The sequence below is a fragment of the Uloborus diversus genome, chromosome 2 (assembly GCF_026930045.1).
Source record: "Uloborus diversus isolate 005 chromosome 2, Udiv.v.3.1, whole genome shotgun sequence".
Taxonomy (NCBI): Eukaryota; Metazoa; Arthropoda; class Arachnida; order Araneae; family Uloboridae; genus Uloborus; species Uloborus diversus.
This window is the reverse complement of record NC_072732.1, coordinates 41,883,034-41,907,657: the sequence shown is the minus strand read 5'-3', so window position 1 is coordinate 41,907,657 and position 24,624 is coordinate 41,883,034. Positions and strand designations below refer to the sequence as shown.

Genomic DNA, 24,624 nt, shown 5'->3' with positions numbered 1-24,624 from the left:
GATACGCGCAGACGATTTGTTTTTTTTTTGACAATGAAAAGTATTTCTTTACGTTGACATTTTATTGTTTTTATTTATCTTGATAAGTGCATTAATTCATTTAAAAAATTATTTTTGGCAACAGGGGAAAAAGAAACGATTTTTTTTTTTTTTTTTTTGATAGAATGTATTTATTTTAATGAGCTTATTAATTTTTATTATTTTTTTTTCGTTTTGAAAGCTGTTGAAATATTTTTTTTTAATGGAAAAAAGTGTATTAGCTGCTTTGTTTAAAAGTTGCTGCTTTTTTATTTGTTCGTTTTTTTTTTTTTTCCTTTTTTTTACGCATCTAATTTTTTTAGATGAGTGAGGAATATTTTATTCCTAGAAAGTAGCTTAAAATATTGGAAAAATATGTTTGAAACAATTTGCGATTTTAGCTATTTTGAGAACATTGATCAGGTACTAGAAAGTAGTATGGGTATACGGGAAAGTAGGCTCGTCTAGTTCTAGACAGAACTTCTTGTTCAATTTTTAATATTGAACAAAACAACGGGCCACACACACACGCAGAACGGTTTTTCACAAGCCGGATGTAGCCCACGGTTGGGCACCTCACTAAGAACACGATATATTTTTATTGAATCTATGGTTTGAGGAAATTGCGTTTAGAAACGAAACAAATCCAATCGCATATTAATATTGTATTGATGTTTCACTTATGTTGTATTTTAAACATCTATTTTTCTGTAATTTTGCACGATTCGTTAAATGTAGAAAAACTATCAATACTCATATTACAATATAAAAATATATAAAACGTTTTCTGTAAGAAAAAATTTGAGAGGAAAGGATTTGTGATATAGCTTAAGTATACAAACATTTGAAACCCAAAACATTTCATTAGTATTTAAAGTTTTTGAGATAATATTTAAAAAAATAATAATTTGAATTTTGAGATCTTGAATTCTAATTATGTTTTTCGCATTCACGAGTGTGTGTATGCAGTCGTTTGTGTTTGTGTGTGGGGTATGTGTGTTTGTGTGTAGGTGGTATGTGTATGTGTGTGTAGGCATATGTGTGTGTGTGTGCGTGTGTGTGTAGGACATGGACGCAACCTGGAGACGACTTTCGCTATAGGAGCAGCATCGTGAGGAGCCGGTCGACGGTGATGGTGCGGAGGGTGGCGGTGGGAAAATAAAATGATAGCACGCCAAAAACCGTCAAATGAAAGCAATAAGCAATCTTGATTGCTCAAAAAGGAAACGTAAAATTTTGTCCAGCGTACCAGCCCCTTGGGGCACAGCGAGACAGCATGCGGGGCACAGTGCGACAACAAACAAAGCACAGACAGACATCATATAGCAGGGATTCTGGGTGCCGTGGGAAGAGGTGAGAGGTGCCAATATAAAAATATCTAAAATGTTTAGGGGCATACAAATTACTTTATACAAACTATTGCATTGTTTTTCTAAACCATTAAATAAAATGCAACACCAGAGCAGCATTTATGAAAATTGAAGAGAGACAAAACACTTTTGAATTTTTTTTAAAAAAAGGCAGAGGTATAAAAAGTTCAGAGTAATGTGCTGTAACGTTTTAAAATATCTAAGTGTTAATATGGTGTGTATTAGGGCCGCTATTGTATATAGGGGCCTTAAAGTGTGTATCGATATCATTTATGTTTTAATTTTGAACATCGATGTTTTGAAACACCGATGTTTTCTTCATCAATGTCGCCCCCCTGGTACAAGGATACTTTCTACTTAGTGCTATCTTTGGAATTTGAATAATTTGTGGTTTAGTCTCACACTTTGCCAGAAAATGAATTTAGCAACTTATATTTAAATGATGTATATTTCTCTCAATAAACCTTGATATTATCGAAATCATTCTTTCGAAAAATGTTAACCTAAGTTTTATGCTACGCAGCCAGTTGAAAAAAACTATTTTTGAAAAAAGCAATAATAATAGTAATAACAAATAAATAGAAAAGAAAAAAAGAAAGAAATTCTGGCATTATTTGGCACCTCGATTCAAGGAACATAAATAACATTCTTTCGTCCAATTGTTGCCACAAAATAAACAAGATGTATTAATTCGAGCTCAGTTTCGGTTACAGCACAATTTTATTCATCTTTAATAAGGACACAATAAGGACTAAGTTTGCGAGAGGTTGGTAATTGTTTGAGGTAGGAATAGATGCATTTTATCTTAATGGAAATCAGTGTTGTATTCGAAACTGCTCGAGCATTCAACCGTAAATGAAGTGAATTAACTTTGCCTCATCTGTTCTCACATTTGTCTGGACAGCATATTTGCAGGAAATAGATTTAACGCATTAATGTAAGTCAGCGTTTGCTGATAAAATTACCTTGCCGTATTTCATGGATGATCGAGTTCCAATATATTAGCTGTGCTTTTAGTCTTATTTTTGATGAATTATTAAAAATCGTATTATGTAAAATAAAATTCATTGAAAGTAGTATTTTTTGTTAAATGGGCAGTAGACTTTAGAAATTATAACCTTTCAATAGCGAATAAGTAATGTTTGAGCTTTGATCAAAGAAAAAAGAAAGAAAGAAACATTTACATAGTACTTCAGAACACCAATAAGGATGTTTCCATCCGTCAACAATACTACTTGCAGTCACTGAAGCTGATAAAATAAACAAAAAAATAATAATAATAATAATAATAATAATAATAATAATAATAATAATAATAATAATAATAATAATAATAATAATAACATGGATCGAGAAAAATCTTTTAGTTTCAAAAAGTTTAATTTTTGATTAATTTTTTTTAATGTCCAATTTTTCAAGCAAGGCTTGGTCTTTATGAAGTCACAAATGATGAACTTTGGCACGTGTCCACTGGCGCACTGAATGCTGACGCTTGCTTTCTTTTGCGTTTCCATCTTATGATAATTCAGAAGCGAATTAAATATTGCGCTCTATGCTTGCTATCAACCATATCGTTGCCAGTACAAGTGATTAAAGATGCAAATTAAACATTGCGCTCTGCGCTAATGGCATCAGTGAATGGCATTTCGTCACTTGTGATGCCATGTGCAGAAGCGTAGAAAATGAAATTGAATCTACGCACCGATTAAAATAATTTTAAAAATATTAAATTTTGTCTAATTATTTTAAAAAATGATCAGATCTTATGTTTTTAAGCATGCTCTTTCAGAAAAAAATACTTTTAAAATTTCGGAAACGACCCCATTGCACATAACAATTTGTGAAACTTTTCTTCAACAATTTTCAAAAAAAAAAAAAAAGGCTGTCAATCAGTGTCATAGCGAAGAGAGATTTTGGAGGTCAATCCCCCAAATAAATAATGATTTGCTTACAAAAATATTTTAAAAAATTGTTATAGGAAATCTGAAAAATGCACCATTTTATTCTGATATTTTAGTAGCATAACCCAGTATTTTTTTTTTTTTTTTGATGCTGGTGTCCCATCGCTTTATTTTCCTGTTAATTCATTTCACTCCTACCCCTTGTCCAATAAAAAGTAGCATAGGGAAAGTTATTTCATAAAAAGCGTCGTTATGCTGTATAAGGACATTGAGTAACTTCACTCTTAGCTTCCTTTAAAAAAAATAACAATAATTTCTCATGTAAGACTGGACAAACGGACAAAGTTTTGAATCATCCGCCTAAAAACTTCTATTAAGAAATTATTCTTGACACAACTTCATCTTAATCTGTACAGTTCTTTCCCCATGCATTTAAGCCATCTTACTTTTTAAGTTTAAAAACCGTACTTTGAATCCCATTTTAAGTAACGTATAACTTCTTGTAGTTTCAAACTACATATAACTTCAGTTCTTTTAAATAGCCTAATAAGAAATAAATAGCGAAGCATTCACAAACCATTATTATAATGCGGCTATACCGAACACACCCAAGCCTTAAATCTCACAATTTATGACTTTTGAAAGATCTTAGAAAAAGATTTATAATCCCTTCATGATGGAAGGGATGCGAAGAGGGGGGAGGGGGCTGTAATGGGGCGGTTACTTGGAATTTAAGGGAGTACTTTGTTCAACTGCTGCTTTAATCCGTAGCAATTAAATACTTTAAGTTGTTAATTAACTCTCTCTACAGATCTTTAGAAAATGGCATGGCATTATACAAGTATAAAATAAATCCATCTAAGAACTCCGCTTTGCTGATCCGAAATTCCAAATATTCTGTTCAATCAGCTGTTTGCCTAGTTTTTCAATTATTATTTTTTAGGAACAGCAGTATATGCATTCTAACTTTTTTTAAATAATATATACCAGAGGTAAAATGAATGAATTACCAACGCTTTGATGCACAAAAATTGCAAATTACTGCAAACACATGTTTCGGTGTTACAAAGAACACCTTTTTCAATGCAATGCATATTTTGCTTGCTTGAAGCTTGAACTCGTTCATTTCAGAGTGTCTTGATTTATTGGACATGTGTTTTAATATGCATTGACAGCTACCATATCTGATTTGAAAATCTAGGGAGGTCATTCCACCTAGTCTGATCACAGTGCATCAAGTAAAGGGGACATTAAGCTCAGATTTATTCCCTTTAATATGAGCATTTAAGATTTTTATACCAAGTGAAATGGCCGATTTTTCTGCTTAAGTTATTTTATTTTCTCTGCATTACATTGCTTCCATTTCTCTTTAAAATGCAGGAGTTCAGGGTTGAGACAATTTTTATTAAGTTCAGAAAATTCTGGGAAAAGCATTTCTCCCATTACTGTTCCAGCAGAACTAACAGAAACAATAATTAACAAATTCAAAAAACGTCATTTTCGACAATCATGAAAAGTATATCGATAACAGGGTTCGCCGATATATATCAATCTATATATAACATGATTAGAGATGAAAACAGTCGGAAAAAAGTCCGGAAAATGTCGGTAAAAACCTTTTTTTCCGAAGGAGTTTAGTTTCACTCCGGAAAAATTGAAAAAAAAAAAAAAATTTTTTCAACTTTTCTGGAAGTTTTAATTGAAAATTTCAGCAAAAATTGATTAAAATTTCTCATACTTAAATTCTGATGCAATTTCCTCCCCTCCCCTCCTTGTTTGTTAAAATACTGTCTAACTTTGATAATGCAAGTTGTTGTAAGATAATATAATTTGCATATAGATCATAAAACATTTAATACTTTTTGCAAAAAAATAAAATAAACCAATATACTTAGTGAAGAATTTATTTTCCTAATTCATAAAATAAACAAGCATAACTTTAATCATAGAACTATGTTCCTGCTGACTGTGCGAACCAAATGTACAGGGTGCGGCAAAAAAAATCCGGGCAATTTTCCATGTAATTTTAGTAAAAATATATAAACTAACAAATCACAAAAAAAAAAAAAATAATAATAATACGAGAAGACCTTTAGCAATCAATAAATTAATTTGTTTAAAACTGGCCACATATTTTTGTAATACAAAGGTGCTGCTTATTGAAATTTTCATTCAAGGGCCACAAGTCCTTTAATCAATTCTATTCACTATAAAGCAATCGGTTTAGAGAGTCCAAACTTATGTGTAGTTTAGGGTAGACTCTAAAACAGGTCATGCAGTGTAATAAATGGGATTGAGGTCTAGCGAGTAGAGCATCCACTCTAAAGACGATATCATGTCAAAAACAATGCGCCTTGCACCAGTCTTGTCTTTTTGGTCATATGGGTGTGGAGTCAAATTGAAATGTCCAGTCTACATTGATGTGCTGAAGTGCTCTTAGGTCCACAGAAGTACAAACGTTTCTAAAATGTCCTTCTGATACACTTTTCGATTCATTTTATGGCCCTCATACATAAAAAACCATTGTCAATGATTTTTTGTCGCTTGTGCTGATTCTATCACAGACAAAACCTGACTTCGAATTTTGGCTATGTTTAACATCTTTTCCTGAGGTGCTTGAAGTGTCTACAGACCAAATTCTAATTATTCTGGGGGTTATGAGCTGGTTGAACGGTAAATCAGAGGTATCTTTTTTTTTTTTTTTCCAGCGTGGACTTGTGGCTTGTCTTAAACGTTTGTGGCATCTTTGGAGTCATAGGATTGCTTGAACTTTTTGGAAACAAACTCCCCATCTTACGAACAACTTCTTTCGTGGAAACACAAGGATTTCATTGAACTCACTTCCGGATGACCTGACGGTTAACTGAAATGTTCACTGTTTGTTTTTGTACACTTTCCGGACATTGACTATCATTTCCAAGCCACTTGAAGCAGCATATACCGCATCAAATACTCTTTGCCGAGGCACAACAAGCAAAAGAACTGTCGTTGTACTTGGTTAAACAACTTTAAAATAGTACGTCTTTTGCTTAAAATTGTAAGAAAACCGAAAAACAATATATAAACTAGGAAATATATTGTAAATTATCTTCTAATAAAGTGAGAAACAAAAATAAATAAGAAACTCATTAAAATAAAATTACTTTACTTCCATTCATTGATGCAATCTTAGTCCAAGGTTTTTTTTTTTTTTTTTTTGTACCCTGTATACTCAAGGCCGGATTACTGAATAGGCCAACTAGGCCGTGGCCTAGGGCCCCCACTTTTTAGGGGCCCCCAAATGGCTTCTTTTATTTAACCAAAGCTAAAACTGTTTTCACCGCTTTCTAAAATTGTAAGAGTTGACTACACAGAGGCCCCGAAAAAGCACACGGCCTAGGGCCCCCTGATATCTTAATCGGGCCCTGTGTGTACTGCCGTGTTAAGCACAAAAGTGTAATCTGCAGTTGAGCTCAAGCTGAGATATTGTGTTTTAAAGTTTGGCTCTTCCATTTCTTTGTGACTCAGATGTCGTTTTTTTTTTTTTAGATTAAAAAAAAAAGTTCTTGATCAAATTAACCTAAAACATTTTATTTATTAAGTAAAATACGAAACAGAGAAAAACTCGGTTGTAATAACTCAGTTTTGTTTAAAAGTGCAGGTATGACCAGGGCCGTTGACAGGATTTATGGGCCCCTATGCAACTTTCTTTTGCCCCCCCCCCTTATGGGCTCCAATGCAACTTTTTTTATCCCCCCTCCCCCCAACCTTTGTTTCAACTTCCTACTATTATACTTTGTTTTCGCATAAATAGTGAAACATTCTCGGTGGATATAAAAGAAAATAATGTTTTACAGAATGTTTTCATGTGAATGAAAATTGATTAGTAATACGTCTTGTTTTTCAAGAGGTTTCCAACTTAGTTTTTTTGAGGGTCACAGCTGCAGCCGCAAACCATAAAACTTCGGTGACAGACTGCAACATAACTATAGCAAAGACGAAAATACGTTTTTGTTGGGGGTAGGGGATTATCGCATCGTAATGAAAGTTAAAGAAAGAAAAATAAATAGAATGTAAATAAATAAACTGTTCCAAAAGTATATAAAATGTTCAATAGAAAAACTCAGATTGTTGGCTTGCAACCACCAAAAACGATGTCCAGCTTAAGCTCTGTCATGGGAGAGTCTGAACTACTTAAGGTGTGATACACATCTGAATTTAGGAAGTGCGTCATATAGTGCATAAGTTAATGCAGCATAACCTACGGTATTCATTAATGAACCGCATTTGGGCCAGTGAAAAGATTCTAACATCCCCTCTTCAATCAGGTAAATATTTTTTTCTTTCCAATGTGGTTTCAATTCGATATTTAGAGTGTCCTCAGTGTACTACTAATACAAAACTGTGATACGATATTCTGATCAGCCTCTCCCCCTCCCCCCCCCCCCCCGACCCCGGAAAAAAAAAAAGATAAATTCAACACTTATAAAACAGGTTCACTGAAACACAAAGTTTACGGATGCGTGATGCGGGGCTATCAGAGAAATGGAAACTGTAGGGTAGAGGAGCCCCAGAGTTGCCTCGGGGGCAACTGACTTTAGTCAGGCCCTGTGTGCTACTAGTGTAAACTGATGAAAGATTGTGACATAAGGTCGACTTTTTCACCTTCTCTCCCGTTTAATCAAAACACAATAGCTTTCATTTTCACAGTAAAATTACATTGTAAGGAAGAGAAATCATACTTATTTTTCTTTCAAACAATATCAATAATGTTTGAAAATCAAAAATTAAATTAATCTAAAATGGAAAATGTAATTGTTATGATTAGGCACACCTTACCCAATATTATTGGTTGAACAACGACTTATTTCTGGTGTTTGAATAAGAAAGCTCTCAGTTATATAAAAAATGTTTTTTTTCTCCAAATTTATCATATCTTTATGTGTACTTCTGTCAAGCAGAGAAAGATATTTTTTAATGCTTAACCCTTTATATGTTCCAAGAAACATAGAACTATAAGGAAACCCTATTTTTTTTAATTAAAAAAATCAATTTTCCCATTTTTTCCTGAAAAAAAAAAACCGGTAAAAAAGTTTTTTTTCCACCACTTTAAAATTTCCGGAAATTTTACATCTCTAATCATAATATATTTTCCGATATTTATTTTGAAAATATCACGATATTTTAATATTTTCGATATTTATGTTTTCAACTGCTGTATTTTAGTATAAAAATTACATTAATCATAGTAATATTGTTCATTTATTATTAAAAATAACCAAAAAGTTTTATACTATACTTTTATGATGTATTAATACAGCATTAATATAACAAAGTAATATAATATATTCTTTTTTTAATCTTATATTCATAAAATTATTAGTAATGTATCAATTTTAATTCATATTAAAAGTACTTAGTTAAATACAAAACGTTGGTCAGAAAAAGAGAAAATGTCTTATGACTGTGCACCGACTAATGCATATTTTTTATTTCTGAATCATATAACTGTGTAAAACTAGCTCATAGAGGAAAAATGAGTAAAACAAGCTAATGTTAAATTAACTCCATTAAAATTGATAAAAATGCTAAATGAAATATCAGATATAAATAATGAAAGAAACCTTTATTTTAAGTCTACATAGTGTAATAACAATTATATTAAAAAAGAAAGAGTAATTTGAAATAGCATATACTATTTTGAAGACTTTAGTTTGAGCTAATTGAAAATATCGGATAGATATCAAAATATCAGATATTTTCGAACCCTGATCGATAATGAAAATCTGTATTGATACCATTTTACAGATAGGTCAACTCCAATTAGTGTCTTCAGCAAACAATTTGAAGATTTAGGGATAGTATACGATTTTTTATTACTTTGTTTTGCTCTTTATTCTTCTTTCCGATTGATGACTAATTGGCATTTATTTTCTGTAGCGGTCAAACGATAAAGATACACTCTGTCGCAAAAAAATATATGCACCTTGAAGAAATAGAGCCACAATCATGAAACTCGGCACAAATGCAGTTTGGTAGCCGATATGCAAATGATTAAAATTTCAGCGCCAATGAAACAAGGCTAAGCTCGCTATGAGCATGTGAGTTGCACAGGTGGGACAGTTTAAAAGCATGAGTACTTGTGCCGTAGGACTACTCAATCGAACCTGTAACCAGCGGCAGTACGAACAGCTGATGGAGTTTGATAGGGGCTGTATAAGAGGCCTCAGAGTAGCAAATTGGTCAAACAGGAGTATCGGCCGCCACCTCGGTCGGAGTGATATGGTAGTTGCTCGGTGTTGGCAACAGTGGATCACGGAAGGGAGAGTCTACCGCCGCGAAGGGTCAGGAACACAAATGAACGCGAGGATTGCGCAATCAGAAGAGCGGCTACGTCGGCACCGACAACGTCGCTAGCAACGATTCAAAGCCACTTACCTCCTTTCAGGCATCCGGTGGTATCAGGGAAAACCATTAGAGACGACTGGCCAAAGTTGGCTTAAGGAGCCAACGTCTATTAAGACGCTTGCCGCTGACCCCACATCACAGGCAGTGTCGACTGGATTTTTGCCGACCTCGGGCAGTTTGAAGTGTAACAGACTGGAGGCGTGTGATCTTCAGCGATGAATCCCGATTCAGTCTCAGTGCTGATGATCACCGTACACGTGTGTGGAGGCGCACCAGCCAGTGCGCCGATCAGGTATTTGTTGTTGAGCGGCATACAGTCATTTCACAAGGTGTGCGAGTGTGGGGAGCGATTTCTTGGGACACACGATCACCTCTAGTTGTTCTCCAAGGCACTTTGACAGCTCACAGATACGTGGACAGCATTTTAACGCCGATTGTTCTGCCTATGCTATCAAGTCGCCCAGGTGCCATTTATCAGCAGGACAGTGCTCGTCCACATACTGCGCGACTGTCTCAACATTGTCCTCAGGGATATGACGTACTCCCATGGCCTGCCAGGTCACCAGAACTTTCGCCAATAGAGCATATCTGGTACGTGCTGAGAAGGCAACTGCAGTCATCCTAGGATACAGGGGAATTAATGATGTAGTTGCAAAGATTATGGCATGATCTTCCACAGGGAGTAATAAAAGACACAATTGATTCGATGCCACGTCCTGTTTCGGCTTGTATAGCTGTCAGAGGTGGCTTTACTACTTACTGATTTGTTACCTTTTGCATGCTGTAACTGCTTAATAAAATTATCTTTTATTCTGAATTTTTAATCATCTTCTTATCTCCTTATACACTACATGCCTGCCAAGTTTCGTGAGTGTAGCTCAATTTCTTCTGGGTACATATATTTTTAGAGTGTATTTTTATTTCGATTTTTTCTCAAATTAACAATATACTTATTTTTGTCTACATAAAAAATGTTAACCTGATTCTAATGGGGATTTTTAAGAATTGAAGTACTAGGCACATGTAAAGGGTGTCCCAAAACTAACGCAAGATTTGAATTAGCCGCCAATGGTTGGCAACCCTGAAAAAATAACAATTTGACAGCTGAGAGTTTAGGGTAATCAAAAATGGAGCTTTATAGGATACAATAACGCGCTTTCATTATTGAACAATTGTTTCAAAAATAATGAAAGTTGAGGCTGGTCAAGCAGTTACCGTTATTGGTGCTCGGGATCGCAACATGGTAATGCACGGGTGGTTGTGGGCTTGTTGACATAGACCTTTGAATTCAAATAACCCCATAAGAAGAAATTTAAAAATGTTAAATCACACGATCTAGGGTGCCAATTCTGATGACCGAAATGAGACAGTATGCGACCAGGAAATGCTTCATGCAGTAATTGAAATGTTTCACTCTCTCTAGCTGTATGGTACAATAACACCCCATTTTTACTAACCCTAAACTCTCAACTGTCAAACTGTTCTTTTTTCATGGCTGCCAACAAATTATGGAAAAAATGGTGGCAAATTCAAATCTTGCGTTAATTTTGGGACACCCTTTAGTACGTCAAGGTAGCAACACCAGGTACGTCAGCTGTGGAAGGTGGTTGCTTAGCATAAAAACTGCCAACAGGTATAAAAACCTCTGTAGGGGGTACAGCTTGCTATTTCATGCAGCTATGCTATTTCAGATAAAGCAGACTGATCAATGAGTGAACACTTCGTAACTTCTTTTAAAAAAAATAAGGTTTCAAAAGTTTTCACTTTGGCAAATGACTTCCTACTTCGCTTTGACTTCCCACATACGATTCCAAAAAGAAAACAAGAAAGTTTTCCTTTGTCCACTGATTAGACATTTGCAGGGGTGTGGCATTATTTCCGTTCACTCCTCCCCCCCCCAAAAAAAAAGTAACACTGAAGCGGAACCAAAAAAATACTCCCAGTTCTCAAAATAATTACACACGTCAACAAAAAATTTTTAATGTCATGTTCTAAATACTAGTTTTTAAAAACATTATAAATTTTTGAAAATGAAATTGTATTTAAGAGTTCATTCACTGGCTTTGTCTATCTAAATCCTTTCTTGAACACACATACTATAATTTGGTGTAAATAAATGCTCAAAGCCACTTACTTTCCCTTGACTGGATTCTGGTAAAAACTACGAATGAAAGAATGGTATGAACTTCTTTTCCCAGAAAAAGAAATGAAACATGGCCCTTATATAAATCGAGAGCACCGACTCGGATTGTGGGGTTCTAATTTTTTGCAACTTTCTCGCTTTCGAGATATACGCCATTGAAATATAGTATGTACTGTTATATTTCAATGGAGCGTGGCGCGGTACTTAGCTATGTAATGCTCATGAGACTTTCCGGTAGTCATTGGTCATTCTCTTAAGTAGTAAATTAGTTTTCAATTACTATATCAAATTTGGTGTCCTTCTATGAAGTACTCCCCATTTAGTTCTAATATTTAAAAGGTACATGAAAATTTTTCGCATCCTATCCAACGCACTGAGACTTCCGCCATTGGAATATACCATTTATGCCATATTTCGATCGCGTATATTTCAATAACAGGAAAATTGGGAAAAAAATTAGACCCTCACCATCAAACTCAGCGCCCTCGAGATATATAAGAACCATGATTCGAATTCTTTTCTGTAAAATAAGTTTATGACATCCCCTCAAAGTTGCCATTAAAGATAGTGGTCATTTTCCTTGATGGTCAAATCATTCATGAGTGGTAACTGGGTGGTCCTTTCAGTGAAATATTATTTTAAGCCTTGGATAATAGCTTTTAGATCAAAAGTTTTGTGATGTTTGTTTTTTGGTGGACACGTACTACCCAAATCATGACTGAAATTACTGTCATAAAATATGTTTTCTGTACATCTGAAAATCGTTTTTTTAAAGGATAATAAAAGCTGGTCAAAGACAAGTAAAAACGTTGCATTTCTTACTCAGAAGCAAGGGTAGATCCAGAAATGCTTCAAGGGAAGAGGTGGGGGGGGGGGGGGATTTGACCATCCCATTGTATCACAAGAACTGTTTTCTTCCTGTATTTTCTATGTGACACTGAATGTTCTGTTTGGACTTAAGAGTGCCTTTTAATTAAACCATTATCCTGGCAATATAAAATTCAGGTTTGAAACGAAATCTCTGCTTACAGTGTGAAAAAGTTGAGGACTACAATTCAAGTTGAATAGTTTTAAAATTACGTTATTACTAAAAAGTTGAAAATATTAGTTTGATTAAATATTTGTAGATAAAATACTTGCGCCAAAACAAACTTTGCAGTGAAACTATATTCAGAAATCTAGAATTTGTTCTTGGAAAAAAATTAATATTGCGTACATTGAAGCTAGTAATATTTACAACATAATAAAAGCTGAAAGAAAAAATCTGATTTATCTTCAAGTAAATAAAAAATTTTTAATAGGTAATGAATTAATAGAAGAAATAAAAGTTAAGTTATAGGGACAGTAAATTAACTGAGTATCTATTCTAAAAGAAAATTTTGAGAAGAAATAATTACAGCTGAGCCTGCTAAATGGAATAGCCAATTTGGCATAAAAGATAACTCTAAAATATGGAATACTTAATTGAGCGGGATCAAAATGACATTTTACAATGTCTTGGTACATTAAAAATTTATTACATTAAGCGGGATATTCTTACAACCAGTATTCCAATAAGACGGCTCAACTGTAGTTGTAAAGAAAGGTCAGAAAAGGCGAGTAATTTTTTTCAATAAGTTGTCCACCCATTGTGAGTAAAAAAACAAAAACAAATACATTTAGTTCAGTTCATGAAAGCTTTAATGAAATATGAATACATTTTAAACTACATTTTCATAATGTACATAAAAAATCACACAGAATTTCAAATGCATTTATCTTACAATCCAAACCAACTAGGAATATCCCTCCTGTCCCAATTTCGTCGCCTCTGTTTCATTAAGTCTTTTACTTGATCTGTTATTCTTTTATAATCTTTATCAAGTTTATCCTTTTTTTCTGCAGGGAAAAGATCCGGAAACTCAAATTTCACTTCTTCCGGCTAAAAAAAGTTAAAGAAAAACATATCACTACAAAAATTTTCTTTGTTATTTGAATGATTTATAATTTTGAAAAAAATGTCTAGCATCTTAACTTCAATAATCTTAACATTTCCAAGCTTTGATACATCAAAAACAAACAAAATTTCACTTTCTCAAGAGAGATTATCCATGACTTTTAATACAGGATGTTCTAAAAATAATGATCTACGAGGGTCATCCAGAAAGTAAAGAACGATTTTGTGTAAAAACTTTAATAACTGATATAAAAAAGTAAATCTTTGTTTACTTACTAATTGATACTTAAGTTACTTTTCTACATAGCCACCGTTTAAATTTAAGCAATTGTCATAGCATTTTACATTTTTCTATGCCTTCTGTATACACAGTTGCCACCAAGTTGTTGAACCACTTATTAACAGCTTCTTAAAGTTCCTCATCGCTGCCATAACAGTTTCCACCCGAAAAGTCTTTCAACTTGGGGAATAAGTGAAAGTTACTGCAGTAATTGGTCTGTAAATTTTTAATTTCTATTAGTTGCAGTCTTCTTGCATTCAAAAAACTTATGACACTAGGAACCTCACAATTGGCAAGATCCTTAATAGTAACAGATATTTTAAAGTTATACAGCTAAGGAATAACTGGCTATAGGGGATCCCGGCTAAAGCCAAAGTGAAGCCAAGCAATGCCAACAAAGGCATTCAATGGTCAATAGTCACACGGCAATGGTGTTGGGGGAACGCACCCACCTGCCTGCACAAAATATTCTTTAATTTCGTATCACCCTTGTATTTCTATGAAAACACTAATGTATTAATTTCTTTCATAGGTGCAGAAGAAACTCTCCTTAGAAGAAAGAATAGCTACTGTTTCCAGGAAATTGACTGGTGACCATGTGAAGAGGTCAGGGATCTCCCAAACTTAAATTTTTGGGACGGGGGGAAAATTTTCAATGTACTGAATGGAACTCCAAGTTTTGCCGCATGATAAAATATGGGTATGCACACATACCAAAGGCGGATACAAGGGGGGGGGCGATGGGGGCGATCACCCCCTCCCCCTTAAGCCAAGAGATAAATAACCGGGCACCTACCGAAATTAACCAAAAAAAAAAAAACAACTAAAAAATATTCGCAAAACAAAATATTCTTCAGAGGCAAAAAAAAAAAAAATTCCTTGCCTTTTTAGGAATAAAAATTTATAACATTTTTTTTTTTCTTTGTTGAGATTGAATTTTGGCTTGAAAATATGATGAAACAGAAACCTCAAGATCTTCACCGAGAAAGAAAAAGTCTAACGGGCTAAAATGCAAATCATAAAGGGGAAAGGGGGAAACATAACCTTCGCAATCGGACATTCAGTGCAGCCGATTTTTTGATGACGCCAGTCATTCTGTCTGTAGAGCGTCACTCTAGGAAACGGGGAAATGTTCAGTCATTGTCTCTTTTGAATACTGGTTACATCTAACTTCCAAAAGTTGACTACAAGTCCAAAAGAAAACAAATCAATTTATTAGGATTTTTCAAGAAAGAAGACGAAGATAAAACCCATGAAACTGGTGAGCTACCAGATGTTGTTAGACAAGGTATGTTATTTATGTATTTTCTTTTCGTTTTTTCTTTTTCTGATTTGACAAGTTTTGGTCTGTATGTGAGTGTGCATGCATAGATATTTTTAACGCCTCACAAACACATTCATTGAAAATCGGAAAGACGGCTCAAAAAATATTGTGAACTGTAATTAACGGTTTGTGTTTTAAGCCTTTGAAAACCTTGTTGTAGTCTTTGAAAACACAAAACCTAAATTCCGGGATGATAATATTTATCAAAAATGTATTAAATTAGAAAAAACAAAATTGAATAAATTGACTAGGGCCACTCTAGCTGCGGTCAGTTTTATATTTTCCTTATGTTTAAAAAAAAAGTAAGGTCAAAGAAATAATAAAAGAAAGTCTGTGGCGGGCTTGCGTGCAGGAGACCCCATTAAACCTACAACTTTGAAATTTTGTACAAAATTACTTCGAGCCCCCTCCCCCCAGGGTTTGCATCTGGGATTTTATGTTTTAAACTTCGAATTCGATTTTTTGTAATTAACTTTTAAGGCAGTAATTTCACATTAATTGCCTATTACCGGGATGAAAGATTTCCCATTCCCCCTAGCATTCAATGTCGTTCAAAAGACATTTTTTTTTTCTGAATCAGATACAGCTTGTTACAATATTATCAATGAATTAAAACAACTCAATCAATTTTTATCACATTTGTATTTGTTTATATATATATATATATATATATATGGAGTAAATAATAAAAATCTATCGCCCCCCCCCCCCCTCGAGAAGTTTCTGGATCCGCCCTTGACACATACGTACATATAATGAAAGAAACATTTGGGCATTTAAATATTAAAGTTATGTCTCCAAATTTGTCGAATTGTCAAGCAAAATATGCGGAATGCAGAAAGTTTTGGGAATTTAGTGACCTCCCTTGATTTCTGTCGGGTCCCCGTTAGAAAAGATGCATTAGCAATACCCACAAGAATTTGGTAAATAGCCACCTACAAGGGCACTATGTCAGACTACTTGCAAACAAGTTCAAATGAAACAGTATCGTAATGGATGAAAAACGTACTGGACAATTATCAACATCTGAAAATACTGCTGTGAGCAGTTGAATCCAAAACACAACAGAATTTTTACTCATCTGAATTTATTCACAAGTAGCCTGATATTGGCTCGTCGTGGCTGTTTTCCATATTTTTGTTGGTACAGCTGATGTCCTACTTCACCTGTTTTACCTCCCAGTTTTCTGGAAACAGTGGCTATTCTTTCTACTAGGAACAGAATTTCTTCATATGCAAGAAAGCAATACACTATTCAGTAAATTACCGCCCATTAGCCACGGCTAAAGCAAAAATACGTGAAATACACCACCAGCTTTCCATCTCCAGCTCAGTCACTTTCCTATGCAGGGCTGACGAGTGCTAATAAGCACGAAACTGCAGTCCTCGGCTGGAAATGACTGAGCTGGCGGTGTATTTCGCAATACACTATTGTTTGGTGAAAATGGATTGTTATTTTTGGAACCAAAGGGACAAGGTTAAAAAAAATCAGGATTTTACTGTATCTCGAGCAATCTTTCAATGGGAATCAAATTTAGTTGCCGACAGTGACAGGTATTTTCGCCACACAGTTAGTAGCACATGATAAAAAAACATACAAGAAGTTGCCCCTGGAAACCCTCCAACAAAGCACAGGTGAAAAAAAGCTTGTAAATTATAAGATTTTAGAATTAGTCTGTTTAGGACAAATGAAAAAAATGTTAGCTTATGTAATGGGACTGCTAGGAGAAAAATGAACGTTAAATGACTTTTTGATTTGCTGTTATTGGATATGTTAATTCATATAGCACTTTTATAACCAGTTAATTCAATTTTAGATTCCTTTTCTAACTATTTCTACCAAAAAATACAGGATTCACCAAAGTAGATAAATATATATTGAACATGTATACACATCTGAAGATCTGTAAAGAAGCCAAAAATTACAAATATTTTTGATTTTCCTATAAACATTTATTTTGCTGTGGGCAGGTAAAAGGTAGTAATTGCAAAGTTTTATTTTTTTATAGTATTTTTGTCATCTATTGTGCGTTAGCTTTATTGCACAAGCTTGTTTATTATTTGATTTCCTTCGAAAGAAGAGCGCGAAAAAACCTTCGTCTAATTCCAACACTTCCCTATTGTTAGTATTGAATCCAAAACGTGTTTCTTCAAATATCTTGAAAACTGCAGATACTATTGTTTACTTGCCCACAGCAGTATTACTCTAAAGATTCATTATTCTAGAATTGCATTCAACTTTAAGAAAAAACTTAAGTAGAAAAGAAGGGCTTTTTTTTTTTTAATTCATAGATATGTTGCCTGAAGTTTATTAGAGCTGGTTTTTATTTGCTTATTTGTTTTTTCTCAAATAAAAATGTAGGAAGAAGGAAAATTCATAAAAAACCAAATCAATACTTACCAAAGTGACAAATGCCATTTTGTAATCTTCTTCTTTTATAAGATAATTTTTAAAATTTTTCTTTATGTCCCCTGAAAAAGAAGTTAGAAACATTTCTCATTTATACACTAATGAAAGGCATGAAAGACAGTTAGAAATTAACTTCATATGCTTTTAAATCAAAACAATACACACATTTTCAACTCCAAAAACCAATATGAAAGAAATACCTCCATTATACTCTGTCATAACATAACAAACTTTGATAAGAACAGATTTTCTTTTCAAATTAGCTTGTCTGTAACATTTCATTTGATTACATTATCAGTTCACTTCATAATAGAAGAAACAACAGTTTTCATTATCATTTTTTGTAAATTGAGTAACTTGATACAAAGAAATTCTGAAATTTCGCAATACAACTTTCTTTGTAAAACAGGCAGCAGTTGGTAGTGAATTTGTATTTTAAAATTACTATATAAAAATGTATCTAATCCTACTAACATTTTCAGTGTCTAAATTTAATTTTGTATTGAAAGAGATTTGAACTCAATTATATACAAAATATTGAATTAATCCTTTTTCGTTAGTCTGTTTTTCAATTGATTTTAAAAACTAGCAATAATAACTACAACAGTATCATTTTTGAAAAGTTTTAAATAAATTATTAATTATTACATATTTGATAACTTTATTACTTTGTTAAATAATTCTAAGATTATGATTGACATTGGATTATCTCTAATCAGTAAATATTTATTAATCAATACACTACTGAGAGCAAATTTTTAATTAATAGAGAACTCATCTTTAGCTTTTCAGTAAAAGGGGGGAAAATCATTATACATGGCTACCTCCCCCCCCCACACACACGGGTCTTAATCACAAAAAAATTCGAAGGCGGATATCAAACGTGCAAGGAATCATTTGAAGTTTCTAAAAAGAAAAAAAACCCCTAAACCATCAGAAAAATATCTCCTTACATCATTCCAATATTACTTTCGGAACCAAGAAATTTAGATGGGGCTACAAAATAGTACTGGCAAAAAAAAGTTAAATGAATTAGTAATACTCAACATTCACGATTAATGAGTTTTGAAAACAAGCTGCGAATAATGAAAGCTGTAAAACCATTCACAGTAATTAATCATCACAAATACTCAAAAAATTGTTATTGCACATCAATAGACTTCTTCTTGTTCTGAAAAACTTTTGATTGCAAACAATTGCTCTCTTTTTATTTTGAAATGCTTGACCTCAAACATTTTTTTTTTTTTTTTTTTTTTTTTTTGCATAGGATCAAAAATATGCATTAATTTTATGAATGCAAAGATTTTTTTATTTGTAGTTATCAAAGTCCTTTAATTTTGTCAGTAAAATGTCTTGTTCAGGTTAATCTAGTCAACAAAGATAATGTACAGTGGAATAAAATCATAATACAACAAATACCACATATCTATTTCAACAAAATAGCCATTACATTATTCGAATTTCATTACAAGGAACAACATTTGTTGTCCTTTGCAGTTCATAGCAATGAGATTTTGCTATAGACTTTCTTTTGAAAAAAAGTAAACATTTTTATATTAGTGTGCATGTAAGTGCTGAAAGGGCTCAAAGTTGCTTTTCCTCAATGAAACAAAAAAATATTTCTAATACAGGACAAGATTTTTTTGAGGCCCCCCCCCCCTTCTTTTATCTAATGTTACATATGAGCAGGGTCATTTTCCAATTGTTTATCTGCACACAGGGTAGGGGACCCAGGCGCCCACCGAAGGCGGCAGATTTTAGGGGCGGTAAATTTTGAAATTGAAACTTTTTTTTTCTTAAGTATGAACATCTGTTTCAGCGTCATAAAATTCACTGCTTCAATGTTAAAAATAATAATTTAAAGTGTGCACCAGTGCTTGGATAAGCAAAACATAGTTTGGAATTTTACAAGAAATTCAATTTAATTTTAGAGGTGGCAGATTGCATGACTTAAAAATCTTTTGAAAATATTAATATCTTTTTCAGTGCCATAAGATGCATAACTTCAATGTTAAAAAGATAATTTTAAGTATGTACCAGTGTTTGGATATGGAAAACCCAGTTTGGAATTTAACTAGAAACTCATTTTAATTTCAAGCATTTTGCAATTATTTGTATTTTATTAACATATTATTATTTTATATTATTATTATTATTATTATTCGATGGGGGGTGGGGCGGCATTTGTTAATATCGCCTAGGGCGGCAGAACTACTAGATCCGGTCCTGTCTGTACCATGATTAAGTATATTTCCAAACCTCCGTGTAAGTCACATTAGTAGAGTACAGAATCTCGGTTAGACAAAATCAATTTGACAGAATATCAATGTAGAAAAACATATCTTTACCAGTATACAACTGAGTCCTAACTTGAGCAACAGGAACTGCATATATTTTTTCCAGGTAATTCTTTACATCAACTGCAGTCATTCTACAGATTATAAAGAATTTCTAGTTGTTATATCGTAAAATATAATGAAACTTAAGCAATGAAATATATAAAGATTTACACATACACAAAATCTAGTAAAATAACTTGCTACTTCTGAGAGAAAACAAATGTTTCGCATTAAATCGAGAACTGAAAACTACAGTAAGCTCCTGATTATTTGCAGAATTAAGTGGCACAAGTTCCGTGGCACAAGTGAAAATCACGTATAATCCACAGAAATGCTAAAATGAGGGACAAACAAGGTCAAAATTGTCTTTCTTCAAAAACTTACACTGTATTAATGCAGAATACTTTCTTCAAACAGTGAAAATACATATAGTCCAGTAAAAATGTTTTGTACACAAAACTTAACATCAATAAAGAACAAGTGTATGTATGATGAAGAAAACACAAAAAATAAATACAGTGTAACTTCGATTTAATGATACCCGATTTATCGATTCTCTCAATTTAATGAAACATTTTACTGGTCCTGCATTGAATGCAATGCTCCTTGATTTAACAATATCCTTGATTCAATGATAAGTTTTTCCAGTCCCTTGACAAATCAAGGTTATACTGTAAATAAATGAAACAAAAACAACCGAGTTTACTCACAATTTTTTGACCAAAAAAATAGCCATTGGTATTTGTTTTTTACTGCGAAAATACATGTTCCTGATTGTTAAATGACTCGTGGATAATCAGGAGTTTATTGTACGAAACAATTACTTAAGGAAAAAAATTAAGAAAAAAAAAGGAAGTAATAGCTTTTTTTAGGTGGAATTTAATTATACTATCAATTATACTCAAAGTATTTTGAAATCCTTATGATTTTTTCAGTTGCACAATCTGAAAACACCAATAAATTAACTAGGAAATTTGTCTGTGCTTGAACCATCTGGATACGAAATTTTTTGGATGCCAGTGGTGGATTTATCATGTCACAATTGGGAGGGGCACTCATGACTTAAGGGCCGTGAAGGGGATTAAAACTGCATGCGAAAAAGTTTCATCAGACAAAGGGGCTCTCAAAACTGCATTGCAACAGGTCCGTAAATATGCTTTACTGCTAGATTCCAAAAAGGACTGTATACTAATTTTAGTTAAAAAAGGACATAAAATGATAATAAATGTATTGTGAGTTTTTAAATGAAAATTACTTACTCAAATGGTACTATGAAATGCACTTGGTTGGCTGGCACATTTTTAGGAGGTTTGACAAGTTTCATCCAAAAGTTAGGCAGAAAAATTCTCAATTGGGGATTACCTTTGACGTATTTCGGATACCTAAAACATAAATCTAAAGTAAATAATGAATATCTTTACTAATAATAAAGCAGAAAGTCTCTCTGTCCGGAGGATGTCTGTAGGATGTCTGTAGGATATCTGTAGGATGTCTGTGACGCGCATAGCGCCTAAACCGTTCGGCCGATTTTCATGAAATTTGGCAAAGTTAGTATGTAGCATGGGGATGTGCACCTCGAAGCGATTTTTCGAAAATTCGATGTGGTTTTTTTTAATTCAAATTTTAAGAAAAAAAAACTATCATAAATTACGAAATTATCATAATGGGGAATCGTACCATGGGCGCAAGCCAATGGGTGAGATACAAAATTATCATAACGTGGAACTGTAACGTCGGTACAAGCCAATTGTCGAGAAAATTCACCATACATTATTTGTAAATATATACAAGCGAACCAAAAGACCTTTAATTTTTCTATTACGGGCGAAGCCGTGCGGGTGCCACTAGTAACTAATATAACTAAACGTACTAAGAATTTTTATCAATTGCAGGGATTAGATAAGAAGTTGATTTGTCCCCACATCAAAATAGAGCCCTAGAAAATGTTTTTGAAGTCAATAGTTTCAATATTATATTATGGACTATGAATGGAGTAGAAGATGGTAGATCAGGGTGACCCTGAACAAGTTTTGGGCGATGTAGGAATTTCTACATTGTGATGCATCATCAACCTTATAACGCAATGCATCAAAATGTAATTTTTTTTTTACATTTTTAAAGAGCTATTTTTAGAAAATATATTCAAGATAAAAAATATAAATTAAGCCCGATACTACAAATAGAACACCAACAAGAAACTGTCAAAAAAGAAACAGCGCTGAAAGTGCAAGATGGAAATAAATATTACAGACATGAACCTATTTTTTCAAAACAAAAAGATTTAAGCTCATGGAAAGTCTCATGTTCTTGCATTTTAAAAGGAGTTCCTAGAAACACCAAAATATGTGTATGCAATCGTTGCTGCTTTTTTACGCTTTATTTATTTATTTATTTTTTTGATGATTGATCATAGGCTGTAAACTTTGTTCATCGGTATATTTTCTGCCAAGAGCTTAAAAGATTGCATTTCTTACAAGTTTTAGAACAGTGAAGATATCGGTTTGCTTTTGATACTTCCAGGTAAAAAGGCCCTTAACTTAAATTTTGGGGAGAGGAATTTTTTGCCAAATGATACTCTGAATATACCGAATTGTCAAATACGAGTATGAACACAAATAGGTATCTAATGAGAAGAGACATTAAACAACATTATTTTTTCAAAAGGCAATTTCACAAAGTAGTCTCCAAGTTCACCGAATCTTCAGGAATTTTTTTTTTTTTTTGGAATAGGGATATTTTTTGTAGATCACAGTGACCTCCCGTTGGCATGCCCCTGCTTCCACAGCAGTTTGAAACAATTAAGCAATTAACATGGCAACTATCATGGATCAGTGTCTGTACATTGTGCTTGGATTTCTAGCTGATGCGGTAAATATGCATTGATTTAGAAACAAATTCTAAACCAGTTCAATGATGTAGGGTGTACACCGGTTTTTTGCCCACTCTGAACTACCTCAATAACAATCTACTTCTTTCAGGTAAATTTTTAGACATGAAGTGGTGAAAAACATGTAGTTGTGTGTGTTAACAAGAATAAATGAAATGCCATTCAAAAAGATTTTGTTAGTTGAGTTAAGTAGTACCTCAGTACTAAGTTGGTACACAGAACAAATACATCAATATATACTATTAATTTCAGATAAACCAATGAAAATATAAACGAAAGGGATGTACATGATATTGGATATAATATGTAATAAAAAAAATCTTCGCCAGCATCTTTGTGATTTTTGAAGAAAAAAATTGATCAAATAAACAATGCGTCTATACGAAAATAATATTTGCTTGTTGTTTGTAATGATTGTCGTCGATTCCATAATCTACAGAGCATGAATCCTTTTCACAGTCAACTAAAAAGCTAATTGAACGGCGGAAATACTTTTCGATTTACTATTACATTCCCGCTTCTTTTATGAATTGAAATTACTGAATTTATTATATTTTCGTTATATGATCATCACAGCACGACAGCGGAGTTTTCGACCACATGTTGGTACATTTACACATTTATGTAAAAATGCCCATCATTAACAATAATCTCTACTTGACATTTTTCGGAAATTCACATTGTAACTTCTATCTAAGCAGACAAATAATGTAAATTTTTCAACACAGAGGAGAAAAAAGTTAAAATCAGTAATCTACTTCAAGAACTAAAAATTAATTCCTCAGATAATTCTAGTTACTCACAATCTGAACGACATTATGATATTCAAATAAAGATTTTTTTAAAAAATATGATCGAATCACAATTTTTACAAAAACAAAATAAACAATGAATAGATGTTGCCAGATTTTTTTACAAAAATTGTGTGGAATTCACCAAATATCCTAAATAAACAAACAAACCACTGACGTAGACCGGAAGTAGCGAGTCTTATTTCCGGTTAAGCGCCAATCTCCATTGCTAGAGATAGGTGTTCATAGCGAAAGCGATTTTGTTGTGCTTCTTTAAAAAGCAGAATAATGTCTTCTGCGTATTTCAATGCATTAAATAAGAAAGACAAACTTAGTTATTGTTAAAAATTATCTTTCAATGGCTGTGACCTTACCGATCCTTTAGTATGGCGAATCTATTACTAACGATTGATGTTTACAGTGTTCAGGCAATTTTGTTTTCTTTCAGTTCTAAGTAGAATCATGTCTTTTGCGTATTTTAATGCATGAAATGAGTATAATAGGCTTTGCTATTCTCAAAAATTGTCGATCAAAGGATCTGATTTTCCTGATCCTTTAAATACAGAAATAAGAAAAAAAAAACGAGTCTTCGTTTGTCGATCATTACCGCGATTTCAATGATAAGCATTTATGAACACCTCCTTAACAGAAATAAAGTTGATACAAAGTCTGCTTTCAAGAATCACAAATCTACTGGATTGCAAGTACGTTGTGAATTGTAATTCCTATTCTTAAGTTGAAGCTATTTTTTCAAAGATGGAAGCTTTTCTGCACTGTGTGTTCACACAGAATGGCTATGACAGGGAGTTTTGGTGTCATATTCAATCAATTCTCCTGTT

At 33.2% G+C, this 24,624-nt stretch overlaps 1 protein-coding gene across 1 annotated transcript; it reads right to left on the bottom strand.

The window, feature by feature from the left end:
* Positions 1–13,476: 13,476 nt before the first annotated feature.
* On the bottom strand, positions 13,477–23,900 carry LOC129217103 (probable 39S ribosomal protein L23, mitochondrial). The gene is made up of 5 exons (XM_054851351.1): positions 23,798–23,900; positions 21,367–21,489; positions 20,117–20,199; positions 17,760–17,830; positions 13,477–13,740 (listed from the first exon to the last, which is right to left on the bottom strand). The coding sequence occupies exons 1-5, from the start codon at positions 23,809–23,811 to the stop codon at positions 13,579–13,581; spliced, it is 453 nt and encodes a 150-aa protein (XP_054707326.1). The 5' UTR covers positions 23,812–23,900; the 3' UTR covers positions 13,477–13,578.
* Between the last annotated feature and the right edge of the window lie 724 nt (positions 23,901–24,624).